The sequence below is a fragment of the Arvicola amphibius genome, chromosome 4, assembly GCF_903992535.2.
Source record: "Arvicola amphibius chromosome 4, mArvAmp1.2, whole genome shotgun sequence".
NCBI classification, from domain to species: Eukaryota; Metazoa; Chordata; class Mammalia; order Rodentia; family Cricetidae; genus Arvicola; species Arvicola amphibius.
Genome location: NC_052050.1, coordinates 46,442,926 through 46,457,969, shown reverse-complemented (window position 1 = coordinate 46,457,969; position 15,044 = coordinate 46,442,926). Strand labels below are relative to the sequence as shown.

Below are 15,044 nucleotides of genomic sequence, written 5' to 3'. Positions count from 1 at the left end.
CACCCTCTTCTGGCTTGCAGGCATACATGGAGGCAGAATGTTGTATTCGTAATAAATAAATAAAATCGTTTAAAAAAAATATTTTTCACAATAGTAAATTATCTTATCATAACTGCTTTACTTTGTAAATAAAAAAAAATATTTAGCTGAGTGGTGGTGGCGCAAGCCTTTAATCCCAGCACTTGGGAGGCAGAGAGAATCTCTGAGTTTGAGGCCAGCCTGGTCTACAGAGTAGGTTCTAGGACATTAAGGAATACAGAGTGAAACCTCATCTCAAAAAAAAACAAAAACAAACAAACAAACAAAAAACCAAAAAACAAGACAAAACAACAACAACAAAAAAACAAAATAAAACTAAACACAGATCTCATGTGGCCCAGGCTGGTACTGAATTTGCTATGTAGCCAAGGACAACCTTGTTACTGATTCTTCTGTTTAAAATACACAACCTTGTACAGCTGTACAAAAATACATCCAAGTGTGGTGATGGTGCACACCTTTAACTTATTTAGAGAATATTCATGGGACCATAATTGTAAGGGATTTTAGGTTGTGTGAAATAGACATATCAATGTTCTAACGCTGGTACCCAGGACTTGGAAACTGTGTGACCTTTTATTTCCAACTGCAAAAAGACATTTGTTTACTACCAGCCACCCCGTTAGTGGACAGGAGAATAAAACAGATTTGGAAAAAAAAAACAAAATGGATTTTTACCTTAAAAGACCCAGTTTTCTGAAAGAGTTCACATTTGAAGAAAAGACTGCGTCCTGCTATTTGGTTCAAAATGGAGCTTGTTAGTACTGGCGTGAGGTGGACAGAATCTCGAATGTTCATATGGGCTTTTTCAACATCAGCAAAGGAGATGCAGTACTGAGCACACATGGTTCTGAAACCCAGGAACAAGACAAGGGGTCAAAACACAGTCCAAACGATGTTTAAAGCACAGGAGCAGAGCCTGGGGGCTGTAGGGCTATGCGGAACTGTGCCCACTACTAGATGCTGGGGTTTCTGTTCAGAGAGGAACTTCCTCTTTGCCACGCAAACCTTTTGGTACTGCTACAGGTATGCACCTTCATCATTGTATAGCCAGGCCTTGAATGCACAGAGATCTGCCTGCCTCTGCCTGCTTGTGCCGCTACATCTGCCGTTTGTTTTGAGAGTCAAGTTTCACTATGTTGTCCAGGCTGGAATAAAACCCAGGGGATCCTCCTGTCACAGCCTTCTGATTGCTGGGACTACTTATGTGTGCCACTGTACCTAGCTTATATTTTTCAGGTGGCTCAGCAGCTTAAGGCATTTACTGCCAGGCCTGACAACCTAAGCTTGGTCCCCAGGACCCACATGATGGGAGAAGTGACTCCCACAAATTGTCTTCAGACCTCCACACAGGTGCCTTGGCATGCATGGCCAACACACACACACACACACACACACACACACACACACACACACACTCACACAAATAGATCTGGGAGTGGTGGCTCATACCTTTAATCCCAGCACAATGGAGGTAGAGGCAGGTGGAACTCTCTGTAAATCCAAAGCCAGCTTGGTCAACACAGTACACTTCAGGTTAGCTAGGGTTACATATTGAGACTGAGTAAATACATGAACAAAAGTTATTTTGAAGAAAAAATTGGTTTTCCCCTTGGTTTTTTGAGGCAGGGTCTCTGTTTGACAGCCCTGGCTGTCCGGGAACTGGCTTTTGTAGATCAGGCTGACCTTGAACTCAGAGATCTGCCTGTTTCTGCCTCCCAAGTGCTAAGATTAAAGTCATGCGCCACTGCTGCCCAGCTGATTTTTATTTTTAAAAGGTGTAAAAATTTTATGTGTCAATTTGAATGTATGGATTTCTGGAGCCTGCACAGGGCTGCCTGTTAGGATTGCTGGGAACTGGACTCGAGTCATCGGGAACGGCAGCGAGCATGCCTAACTCATCAGCTATCTTCTCACCTTTTGGGTGCTTCTGCCAGGCAATGATGCTCAAGCTCACACTCCTCTTGCTGCTTCTACCTCCTGATTGCCAGAGTTAGCCATGTGCCAATATTTCTAGTTTACAGGTTTTGTTTGTCTTATATAGCCCAGGATGGGCTCAAGCTCGATATGTAGCCAAAGATAACTTGAGTTCCTGGTTATTCTGCCTTCATTTTTCAAACGCTAGGATTACAGGCATGTGCCACCAAGCCTGGCTGTATTGTTAATTTTTATTCTTTTGGGAAAGAGCCTTGCTTCTATAGCACAGGCTAGCCTGGAACTGAGTAGACCAGGGTGTTCCTCTTGCTTTGGCCTCCCAATCCCTGAGATTATGGTATGGAGCAGCCATGCCTGCCTCAGTCCTATCCTTGTTCACTTTTTATTTAGTCTGGTTTTTGTGACAGGGTCTCATGTAGCCCAGACTGGCCTCAAATTTGGTATGTAGCAGATAACCTTGAAATTCTGACTGTCCTGCCTCCACCTCCCAAGTGCTGAGATTTCAGACCTACATCATACATCTAGCTTTAGTGCCTTTTTTTTCTTTCTTTCTTTTTTTTTTCTTTTTGAGACAGTGTTTTCCTGTTAGCAGCCCTGGCTGTCCTGGAACTAACTCTGTAGACCAGGCTGGCCTCCAATTCACAGAGATCCACCTGCCTCTGCCTCCTGAATGCTGGGATTAAAGGTATATGCCACCACTGCCTGGCGCTTTAGTGCCATTTTAATAAGTAATTTTGTATGCTTCGAAAACATATATATTACCTGACTGTTAAAATCAAACATTTTCTTGCTCCATTTGGCTCAGCTTCCTCGGAGTTTCCAAAGTTGTATCTAAAGGTATGCACAGTTCTAAGACATCTGGTGTTACTCTAGTGTAGTAAGTGTCAGTTTTGTGACATCTGACACTGCTGCCAAGATGACTGTATCAGCTCATACAATAGTATCTAAAGGACTGTCCATTCACTCTGCCTTGTTATGTGTGTGATATATATATATATGTGTGTGTGTGTGATATAATATATAATACATATTATTAATACATATATATATATATATGTTCTTTCTTTTTTAAGGGGTGGGGTGAGGGGGAAGAGACAAGGTTTATCTATGCAGCCCTGGCTATCCTGGAACTCACTTTGTTGACCAGACTGGCTTTGAACTCAAGAGATCCGCTTGCCTCTGCCTCCTGAGTGCTGGGATTAAAGGTGTGCACCACCACTGCTTGGTTAGCTATAGTGCTGTTTATTAAATTTTATTCCCAATGTGTACTGGGGTGGGTGCCCATGACATGGCATCAGAGAACAACTTTGGGAGTTGATTCTTTTCTCCTATCATGTGGGTCCTGAGGATTATACTTGGATTGTCAGGCACCTCCAAGAGTCTTTACCCAGCCTGCTATATCATTTTTTAAAAAATATTTTTAGATTTATGTGGATGAATGTTTTACCTTGGTATATGTATGCATACCACAGGTGTGCCCGGTGCCTAGGGAGGCCAGAAGAAATCAGATCCCTGGAACTGGGATTACAGATGGTTGTGAGCTGCCACATGGATGCTGGGAATCAAACTAGGTCCTCTGGAAGAGCAGCTAATTTTCTTAACTCCTAAGCCAACTCTCCAGCCCCTACCACAAAAATTTAAGATTACTTACTGATACTCTTATGAAGAGTAAGACTTTTGCATGTTTATTATGTAATGAGACACTTTAGTAGATTATTTTGTTAGCTTTTAAAGTGTTTTCCCCACTCCCCCATGTAGAAGATGGGATCCAAGAACTCAGGGATCTATCAAAGAGCTTTACCCATAGTCCCAAATGACTTCTTTTTAAAAAGATATATTATTTACGGGCACGGGTATGCCTGTGTGAGCTCATGTGCACCACATACATTCTGGAAGTGGAGTTACAGTGACCATGAGTCACCTGATGCAGCCACTGGGCTGCCTCTGTTGCAAGTCCTAGCAGTTCTATAGCTGGTGTCCCTTAACTTTTTAGTCTTTCTAACTTCAGATATGGCTTAAGGTAGTTTTTCAAGGAGTATCTTTAAAATTAACTGCTCTTCAGTTCTCAGATCTCTCTTTGGCTGTGCTAGTTTCAGCTTCCACAGGAACTGAAGAGTTTCTTTTGGCATGACTAAGGAAAGGCTTGTGTGAGAAATCACAGAAGCAAGGACAGCTATCGGTCTAGTTCTTCCTCATGGCTTCCAGGCTCTGGCCAGTTCCAGGTCTGAGGGCTCACAGAGATGTGGGGACTCTTTTTTACCACACAGAACCTTAGAAACCTTTTATTACATCAGATCCTCTTGGGAAACTCAAAACTGCAAAGATAAACATAGTTCATACAATAATTCCCTAGTGCTGCTTCATGTTCAGAAAATAAGACATCAAAACCATCCAGGAAAAGTAATAGGGCTATGTGATGGTCCAGCAGTCAAGAGCATTAGCTGGTCTTGTCGTGGTCCTGGGTTCAGTTCCCAGCACCCACACTGTCTGTAACTGCAGTTCTAGGAGATCCAAGATCCTCTTCTGATCTCCTCAGACACCAGGTACACTTGTGGTACATGCAGGCATACATGGCACCAGGTATACACGCAGGCAAAACACTCATACACATGGGATAAAACATGAAATCTATTCTTGGTGTGGTAATTACACAGTGAGACTCTATCTCAGGAAAAAAACAATGAAGAACACTAAATATTGTGGGCCCATGAGATGATTATAGCCCCTCATGCAAGTAAGTGTAGGTCCATCCATTCCTGGACAGCTCTGCCCTTGAAACAGCCCTGCTGCTGTTGAGCAAGGCTACATTACTTAAGACACTCTTCCTTGTTTGCTTTTTTCCTGTTTTTGTTTTTTTTCCTTTAAAGACAGTCTTGGGTAGCCTACAATGGCCTGAAACTTGTTATGTAGTAGCCCCAGGATGACCATGGACTGCTGATGATCCTGCCTCTACTTCTTCTTTTTTGGCCCCCTCGAGACAAGGTTTGTGTTGCCCTGGCTGTCCTGGACCTAGCTTTGTAGACTAGGCTGGTCTTGAACTCAAGAGACCCACCTGCCTTTGCCTCCCGAGTGCTGGTATTAAAGGCATGTACCACCATCACCGGGCCCTGCCTCTACTTAAGTACTAGGATTACAGATGTATAGGATCACACTCAGCTTTCAATTTTTTAAGGGCTGTGGAATACTATTAAGCCCCTGATCAGGTAAGTGCCATGTTAGGATACATACATATGTAATAAAATTTTGTGGTTTTGGACACAGGTTCTTACTATGTAGGCTGAACTGGCTTTGGTGTTGAATTCATGATCATTTTGGCTCCGTCTTCCAAGGCATAGGGTCACAGGGATATACCCACATTTTCAGAAAACCACTACTGCATACAGTGAAAAGGAAAGGGACAAAAATTTAACCAAGGAGCCCAATACAGAGGAATTTCAGTACACAGGAGAGGCAAAGGAGGAGTGAATGGCAAAAGCAGAGATAGAAAAAAAAAATCCTTCTATGGAAACACAAACTTTAAGGGACTAATGATGTCCTTCAGATAGGGTCTTGCCTAGTAGCATAAGGGCAGCCCTGGGTTTGATCCCCAGCTCTGCATAAAACAAGGTGATCGTACAAGTTAGTACCAGGTGAAGGCAGGAGGATAAGAAGTTCAAAGTCACCTTTGGGCTACCCAGTGAGTTCCAGGCCAGCCTATGCTGCCATGAGTACTGTATCAAAACACAAAAACCTCCAAAACCCTGAAATCTCCCTAGATAAGATATATAAATGGCCAATGACCACATTAAAATACCCAGAATCACAAATCATCAGAAACATGCAAATCAAAACTCCAATGGGCACCACCTCTAACCACAGCATTAGGCCAGAGCAGAGAGAAGTGGGAAAATAGGTGTACCGCTGGTCCGAATAGAGTAATCAGGGTGTTATGGGAGACACTACACTAGTTCCTAAAAACAATGGACATACATTCTCACCTGAACAGTAATTCTACCCCTCGATCAAAGAACCAAAAGCTGTGTTTCATCAGGGCCCCAGACCTTTGCACAAATGACTCCATAATAGAATTACCATTTAGGCTGTAAAACACAGCATGTATTCAGGACTGCCTGCCAACACTAAAACAAAGGCCCACTCCATCAAAGTCCATAGTGATGGGAAAGTCTTTACAAGTGCTGCTTCTGTAGTTCTGCTTCAGCTAACTGTTCTTTTTTTTTTTTTTTTTTTTTGGTTTTTCGAGACAGGGTTTCTCTGTAGCTTTGGAGCCTGTCCTGGAACTAGCTCTTGTAGACCAGGCTGGCCTCGAACTCACAGAGATCCGCCTGCCTCTGCCTCCCGAGTGCTGGGATTAAAGGCATGTGCCACCACCGCCCAGCTCTAACTGTTCTTCTTAACTGAAGTATATCTACCCAGAGCTTAAAAGCTCACCCTACAGAAGGCTCAGTGCTACACTGGGATCCAAATACCCAGTGTAGTTACAGACCAGCTAATAAGGACTTTTCGTTGGCTTAAGTCCATGCCTAATCGTTTTCTCTCATGAATACCCCACAACCAAGGAGATTTCTGCACTCCCATATTCACAGCTACATTATTTATAAGAACCAAAAGAAGCCAATGGCCACTAACATACAGATGTCCATGCATATGCAATATGCACATAAAATGGAAGAATCATATTTAATATAGGAGGAAATTCTGACATGTTGTAACACAGATGAACACTGAGGACATTATGCTAAGAGAAATAGGCTATTTGCAAATACTACATGATTCCAATGATGTGGGATACCTATAGTAGAAAATTCAAAGAAAGGATAGTAGACGGGCTGAGTTTAGGACTGTGGAGGGCTGTTTAATAGGTATAAATGGGTTTGGGTATGTAACAGGATACATTAAACAACAAAAAACATACACTCAGAAAATGGTTAAATGAAACATTTTATGTGTATTTTATCACAATTGAAGCAAGCTGAAAATAAGAGGTAACAGCAGTTATACTTAGGCCTCTTGGTTGTGATGACTAATTTCCCTTGTTAACTTGATTTTGCCAAAATCAAGTAAAACCCAAGCAGCTGGGAATGCTTGGGAAGGGTTTTCTTGATTGGAGCATTTGAGGTGAGACAAACTATCCTAAATCTGGGTCACACCTTTGGTGGGAGCCCACAGAAGGACACGGAAGAGGGAAACATCTGCTATTTGCCTGCTTGTGCTCACTCTTGCTGGCAAGTTCATCTACCCACTGATGAGGCATTCTTTTGTTGGTATTAAAGACAGCCTCTTCAGGATTCCAACTTAGTGTGGACTAAACTTTACCATGTACTTGGTTTTTCTGACAAGAGATAGCCACTGTGGGATCAGCCACCTCAGCCTATCAGGCACTCTAATACATATCATTTATGTATACACATATTTCATTCTTTCAGTTCTGTTCCTTAGCGACCCTGACTGACAGTTTGCAAGTGAGAGAGCGTTAGTCTGAAGCAGCTTAGGCAGAGGATGAGGGCTTCCAGGTTCACTGGCTCATGGAATCCGAGGAAGGGCTGGGCACACCACAGAGGGGATGTAGAGCTTCAGCAACAACTGCAACCAGGGGCTTAGGAGCTTCCATGACTCTCAGTTTCTCACCTCTGCTGCCTTTGGCATGTCGGCTTCCTTTTCACAGCAGACCAGCTGGTTCAACACGACAGGACACATGGCTGCTGACAGTTTCTGTGTTTTACATTTTATGGCTTCCACACTGAAGAGGGATTTTCTCTCACTTTCAGTTCAAAAAATTCTGGGTAAGGACTTTGACTGGCCCATCTTGGCCCAGGACCAATGTGGCAAAGGGTGAAAGGTCATTTAGGAAATACTATGTAATAGAATTTATGGAAACATGAAAAAGAAACAGAATGAGATCTATAACACAATATCAATTATGTACATTTAAAATACATACATAAAACATTATATATTATGCAAAGATACATTTATATTTAAAGACATCTATCAAGCACGTTCAAGTCACTAAAGAAGTGATGAAGAATGACTGGTACTAAAATGAACGAAAAAGGTAAAACGAGAAAGATCTTGTTAATGACAGTGAACAAAATAGTATGATCACCTCAAGTCTCTGCTTCTGATGGAAAACAGAAGTGTTAGAAGGAACGATGGAGGGGAAAAACGAAACCAAACTCCCCAGTAGGTGTGAAAGGTAGTTTTCAGAAGAAAAAGGGAGAGCTGGAGAGATGGCTCAATTGGTAAAGGCACATGCTGCCAACTCTGACAGCCTGAGTTCCATTCCTGGCATGCACATGGTGGAGGGAGAATCAACTCCTGCAGTTATCCTCTAACTTCCACATGTGAGCTCAGACACAATAAATAACATAATTAAATTTTTGCTGGGATGTAGCACTGGCTATCTTGGAACTAATTATATAGGCCAGGTTAGTTTGGAACTCGGAGAGGTCTGCCTGCCTCTGTATTCCAGATGCTGGGATTGAAGAGGTGCACGGCCACACTCAGTTCCTCTTTCTTTTTTCTTTTCTTTCTATTTTTTTTTAGATTTATTTATTATGTATAGTGTTCTGCCTACATGTAGCCTTGCAGACCAGAAGAGGGCACCAGATCTCACTGTAGACGGTTGTGAGCCACCATGTGGTTGCTGGGAATTGAACTCTGGAACTCTGGAAGAACAGCCAGTGCTCTTAACCCCTGCCCCATCTCTCTAGCTCCCTTTTCTTTTCTTTTCTTTTCTTTTCTTTTCTTGTGTGTGTGTGTGTGTGTGTGTGTGATGTCCTACCCACTAGGAACTGTGAGTCACGTTATACGGGTGCTGGGAACTGAACTTAAGTCCTTTGAAGAGCAAAAGTGCTCTTAACCACTGAGCCATCTCTCCAGCCCAGGCTTTTGGGACTCTATTCCTTATACTGGGTTGCCTTGCCCAGCCTTAATACAAGGTGAGGTTCTTAGTCTTACTACAACTTGATAAGCCTCGTTTTGTCAATATCCATGGGAGGGCTGTCCTTTTCTCAATAGAAATGGAGGAGTGGATTGGGGGAGGCAGAGGGGTGGTGGGAGTGGGGGACTGGGAAGAGAGGAGGGAGGGGAAACTTTGGTCAGGATGTAAAATAAATAAATATTATTTCTTTTTGTCCATGGGTGTTCATGAACACAGATGCACTCATACACATGAATGGGAGTGGACCCTGAATGAACCCTGGGTAGGGTATTATCCCTCAGCAGCTTAATTACCTTGGCTATAGGGATTTTTTTTTTTACTTTTTTAAAAAAAGATTACCTTTTATTTTATTTGTATGAGTGCTCTATCTGCATGTATGCCTTTATTCCAGAAGAGGGCATCAGATTCCATGATAGGTGGTTGTGAACCACCATGTAGTTACTGGGAATTGAACTCATGACCTCTGGAAGAGCAACCAGTGCTCTTAACTGCTGATCCATCTCTCCAGCCCCCTATACTTCATTTATTTATGTATGTATGTATGTATTTATTTATTTATTTATTTATTTATTTATTTTTAACACATAGTTTTTCACTGGGAACTGAGGCTTACTGATTAAAGCTAGCTGGCCAATGAGTTTCAGAGATTCAGCTGTCTCTATCTCCCCAGAACTTTCATTACAAACCTATGAGATCATTCATTCTTAGCTTTTTAAGTGGGTGTTGACGGTTGAACTCAGGTTCATATGAACCTCTGGAAAAGCAGCCAGTGTTCTTAACTGCTGAGTCTTCTGGCCTCTCCTTTCGTTCTGAGATGAGGTCTTGCTTTGTTTTTCAGGCTGGACTTTGAACTGGGTAAGTTATACCTCTGCAATCATCAGTTCCCAACTAGCTGGGACTACACACACATTACAATACCTGGCCTATTTACTTCTTTGTTCTGTGAGCTATTTAATTTTTCTTTAGATTACAAGTGGTTAGAATTCTTTGCCTAATTTGTAGTTATTAACTTTGGTTTTATGTAATTTGTACAATTCTAACTGTGTGTGGTGTATGCATGAACTGTGTATGTGGAGACCAAAGGCTGAAGTTGGCATCTTTCTCTATTGCTCTCTATTTCTTAATTGCCAACATTTATTAATTTATCTTGTATGTATCTATGTGGGTGCAAGAATGTGATAGCACATGTACAGAGGTCAGAGGACAACATGGGGAGTTGATTTTCTCCTTCTACCATGTAGGCTTGGGGATCAAATTCATCAGACTTGGTGGCAAAGCACCTTTATATGCTTGAGTCAGCTTGCTAGTGACTATCTTCTTCAAAAATAAAAAATAGTTTATCTATTTCTGTGTATGTGTGTTCTCTCCTTCTATTATGTAAGTTCCAGGAATTAAACTCATGTTGTCAGGCTTGGAGGCAAAGGCCATTTTGCCAGTAACCACTTCATTTTTTTTTTTTTTTTTTTTTTTTAGACAAGGTCTCTCACTGACCCCTGCCAGTTTAGCTGAATTTGCTGGCCAGCAAGCCTCTGAGATGCACCTGTCTCCACTTCCCAGCACTGGGATTACATGTGTGCACCATCATGCCTGTCTTTTACATGGGTTCTGAGGATCTGAACTCAGGCCCTCATGACTGTTCAGCATTTATTCACTAAAATATCTCCCCTGCCTCCAACTTTAATTTTTAAAAACTGAATTCCTTCATCTTCCATTATCTGGATCTGCTTTACTGTTTCTATATTACCTACATATTATGTGACCAAATCCCTATTTTAAGAATTAAGACATTACAGATACATATAGAGTTTTCCATTGTCTGCTGTCAGAGCACCTGTTCTCTACTTTGAGTATCTGGCATATAGTCCACCTTTTTTTTGATGAACAAATACAAAAATTTACATAAGCATATAATTGTTTTTGCCAGGGATGGAGAGATGGCTTAGCAGTTAAGAGCACTGACTGCTCTTCCAGAGGTCCTGAGTTCAATTCCCAGCAACTACATGTTGGCTCACAACCATCTATAATGAGATCTGGTGCCCTCTTCTGACCTACAGGCAGGATACTGTATAAATAAATAAATAAATTAAAAAATTGTTTTTGCCACACATAGATAGAACTATAATATATATTGGTTTGTAAATAGATTCTCTCTCTCTCTCTCTCTCTCTCTCTCTCTCTCTCTCTCTCTCTCTCTCTCTCTCTCTCCCCTCTCTCCCTCCTCCTCTCTCCTAATCTGTAGTTCAGGCTTGCTGGCTTTGAGCTCACAGAAATTTGTTTGCCTCTGCCCTGCCTCCCTAGTGCTGGGACTAAAGGCATGCACATACATGCCTCAGTCCCCCACTTTTTTTTTTTTTTTCTTTTTCTTTTTTTGGTTTTTCGAGACAGGGTTTCTCTGCAGCTTTTTTAGAGCCTGTCCTGGAACTAGCTCTTGTAGACCAGGCTGGCCTCGAACTCACAGAGATCCGCCTGCCTCTGCCTCCCGAGTGCTGGGATTAAAGGCGTGTGCCACCACCGCCCGGCTCCCCCACTTTTTTTTTTTTAAAAAAATATTTATTTATTTATTATGTATACAATATTCAGTCTGCGTGTGTGCCTGCAGACCAGAAGAGGGCACCAGACCTCATTACAGATGGTTGTGAGCCACCATGTGGTTGCTGGGAATTGAACTCAGGACCTTTGGAAGAACAGACAATGCTCTTAACCGCTGAGCCATCCCTCCAGCTCCTCCCCCACTTTTTAAAAATTGTATTTTGAGCCTTGGTCTTCCTGCATTGCTGGCTTTGAGGATGGAACTCTCTTGCCGTGGTGTCCTGAGTAGCTGTGATTACAGTCATTGGCCACCAAGCTGGGAGTCTTACTCATTGTTTTATTTGATACTTCATGAGTCCTCTAAAACTAAAAGTTCAAAATTTCCCCATCAATTTAGTAGCTTTTCAGCCAAGTGGTGGTGCACGTCTTTAATCCCAGCACTCAGGAAGCAGAGACAGAAGCAGGTGGATCTCTGAGTTCGAGGCCAGCCTTGTCTGAAGAGTGAGTTCTAGGACAGTCAAAGCTATACAGAGGAATCCTGTCTCAAAAAACAAAACAAACAAACAGAAAAAAGTAGCTTTATTTCTGTAACTTGACTGTTATTCTTACTCAGTCAGCTACCATATTTTAGAACTTGTATTATTAATTTTTTGGACCCATGCTCATAATCACTCATCCTTATGTATTTGTTGTGTTTTCCCTGAGTTCTGGTAAATTTCTCTGAGTTCTGTTTTAATACTAAGAGGCTCTCTGGTCCGGTCACTGACAGTATCAAATTAAGTTGGCTATGGTTGTCCTAGAGAAGTTTTCTTCTTTTAAATTATTTTTCTTTTCTTTTCTTACTTTTTTTTTTAAAGTTGTGAGGCTGAAAGAATTGCTCAGCGGTTAAGAACAAATATGGCTCTTCAGTTCTCAGAACCCATATCAGGTAGCTCATCACTGCCCGTAACTAGCTTCAGAGGGAATCCAATGCCTCTTGTCTTCCTCAGGCACCTGCACTCATGTGGATGTACGTACACAAAGACACATACATACTAATTAAAAGTGAGACAAATCTTTTAAAAAACCATCATGACTTAAAGACTAGAAAATAAATAAATGAATAAATAAATAAGAGTTGGGACTAGGGATACAATTCAGTCAGTAGGATGCTTGTTCAACCTGTATCAGGCCCTGGTTCAATCCCCAGAACAAGATCAACCTGACACATCAACATAGGGCCACATCTGTAATCCCATTTTTTAGGAGATGGAAACAAGAGTGTTAGAAATTCAAGGTTATCCTTGGCTACATAATGACTTCAAGACCAGCCTGGAAACAACAGAACTTGCCTCAACAAAAGTAAACATAACCAAACAATTTTCATACTGAGGCCTTCAACTGGAAAATAGATTGCTTGCCCTCACCCCCCATATTGGCTTTCAGCTGGATTGCAGCCAAAGATGACCTTGAATTTCTAATCCTTTTCCTTGTACTTTTCAATTGCTGGGATTACAGGCTTCTGCCACAACATCCAGTATATGTGGCATTAGGGATTCTTTTCTTTCTTTCTTTCTTTCTTTCTTTCTTTCTTTCTTTCTTTCTTTCTTTCTTTTTCTTTGGTATGGTATCATGTAATCCAGGCTGACCAAGGATGACCTTAAACTCTGGATTCTTGATCTTCTTGTTTCCATTTCCGAAGTGTTACCTATACCTTGAGTATGTGTATAGCCTAGGCTAGTCTGGAACTCTTGTATCTTCCTGCCTTAGCATCCAAAGTCATGGAATTAGAGATGTGTGATACCATAACAGTTTCAAGTTAGGGTTTTTTTATTATTTTTTTTAAATTTTTTTAATATTTATTTATTCATTTATTTATTTATTTATTTTGGTTTTTCGAAACAGGGTTTCCCTGTAGTTTCTAGAGCCTGTCCTGGAACTAGCTCTTGTAGACCAGGCTGGCCTCGAACTCAAGAGATCCACCTGCCTCTGCCTCCCGAGTGCTGGGATCAAGTTAGGGTTTTAAATTTTTTTTCTGTTGTTTTTAGACAGGTCTTACTACATAGCTCTAGCTGGCCTCATTTATGTAAACCAAGCTGGCTTTGAACTTGAAGAGATCCTCCTGCCTCTGTATCCCTGGTGCTAGGATTATAGGCGTGTGTTACCATGTCTGGCTTATGTTTTGGAGACAGAGTCTCATGTACTTTGGTTTGGTCTTGAACTCAATGGTGCCACCACAGCACTGAACTTTGCTCTTCCCCCCAAGTGCTAGAGTTACAGGCATGTACCATCATTCAGGATCTCAATTCTATTTCTCTACAATCTTTGGGCAAAGGCTGCAATTTGCTCTGGCCACTCAAATTATATACCCCTTCTTTTGAGCTGTTGAAATATTTCCCTGTCATTGTCTTTTGTTTCTGATGGCAAAGTATCTGTCACATAACAGGAACTAATTGAGTTCTATCAGGATCTTTTATACTATGATCAGGGAATAACTGGTTACTATTTTTTGAGGGTCTAAAGTTGTAATGAAGGAACAAAAGCTGAAGAGTAGCCTTTGAGAAGGAAGTTTCTCCTCCTCAGACTTTAATAGGAGTTAATGGTCAGTGAGGCTAAATAAAGTACCAATCTTCTGGTCTGATTATTTTTTTGCTTCTTTTTTTGGGACAAGGTCTTCTAATATGTTATCCTGACTGGCCTCAAATGTACTATATTGTCCAGGTCGGCATTGAACTTGCAATCCTCCTGCCTCAGCCTCTCAAATACCAAGCCTCAGTGAATATTTAAAACCGTAAAGATGAGCTGGGGATAATAAATATGAGTTCCAAAAGAGTAATTAAATTTTTTTTCAGTGATACAGAAATTCTCAGATCGAATGATAATTTCCTTCTGCTCTACTTCCACACAACCTCCCCCAGCAAGTCTTGGTGAGGAACTCGGTCATAGACTTTGATACTCTGGAACAACCAATTGTTACACAAGGCAATTCTTCCATTCTCTGAAAGTCAGTTTATCAGAAATAGGGATAAAAATAATAATCATTATTAAAAGTTCTTTAAGCTCCACAATTCAGGCCTATGATAAGGAGACTTTGGCCTAAAATGATCGGAGGCCGAATTATAGGGTGTTTCTGTGAACCCGAGCCCTAGACCAAAAACAGTGTCGTCTTTAGCCACCACAACAATACCGATATCCCTAGGAGCGAATGCCCACCTGGCGTGGGCGAGCCGTACCTGCCCTCGCCTCACCTCACCTCCTGGGCGCTGCGCCTTCACCTCCAAGCCTCAGCGTACCTTCCAGCGTTACACCTCTGCGCAAGCGCACGCGCACACGCTGGCTCTACGGCCTGAATGGCCCTAGTTGAACGAGCTGAAAGCTTTTGCTCCCAGTGCGGCCACCGTCGTTTGGGGAGGGCGACAAGAGAGGGCGGGGAAAAGGGTGGGAGTGGGTGAGCGCGCGCCGCCCGTCCGTCGTGGTTTCCTGGCTGCGCGCGGCGGTGGCGGAGTCGCAGCAGCTGTAGCAGCCGCCGCGAAGATGGCGGAGGGGTTGGAGCGTGTGCGGATCTCCGCGTCCGAGCTGCGAGGGATCCTGGCCACTCTGGCTCCGCAGGCCGGGAGCAGAG

The 15,044-nt window shown here is 42.2% G+C and overlaps 2 protein-coding genes across 11 annotated transcripts in view; one reads left to right on the top strand and one right to left on the bottom strand.

Moving 5' to 3' along the window:
* Nucleotides 1-15,019, bottom strand: part of Srr (serine racemase) — a 21,350-nt gene extending 6,331 nt beyond the window's left edge. Inside the window, exons 1-3 of one of the 10 annotated variants that reach the window (XM_038325050.1) lie at nt 14,676-15,019; nt 7,600-7,825; nt 718-889 (exon numbers count right to left, since the gene is read on the bottom strand). In XM_038325050.1, coding sequence (XP_038180978.1) covers nt 718-885 — 168 coding nt within the window. In that variant the 5' untranslated portion in view covers nt 886-889; nt 7,600-7,825; nt 14,676-15,019. Of the gene's footprint in view, nt 1-717; nt 890-7,599; nt 7,826-14,635 lie in introns of those variants that run through there. The other 9 variants (XM_038325045.1, XM_038325043.1, XM_038325044.1 and 6 more) reach the window with 9 other exon arrangements.
* The window catches only part of Smg6 (SMG6 nonsense mediated mRNA decay factor), a 240,939-nt gene continuing 240,751 nt past the window's right edge, over nt 14,857-15,044 (top strand). Inside the window, exon 1 of the mRNA XM_038325034.2 lies at nt 14,857-15,044. Within this exon, the coding sequence (XP_038180962.1) occupies nt 14,957-15,044 (88 nt within the window). The 5' untranslated portion in view covers nt 14,857-14,956.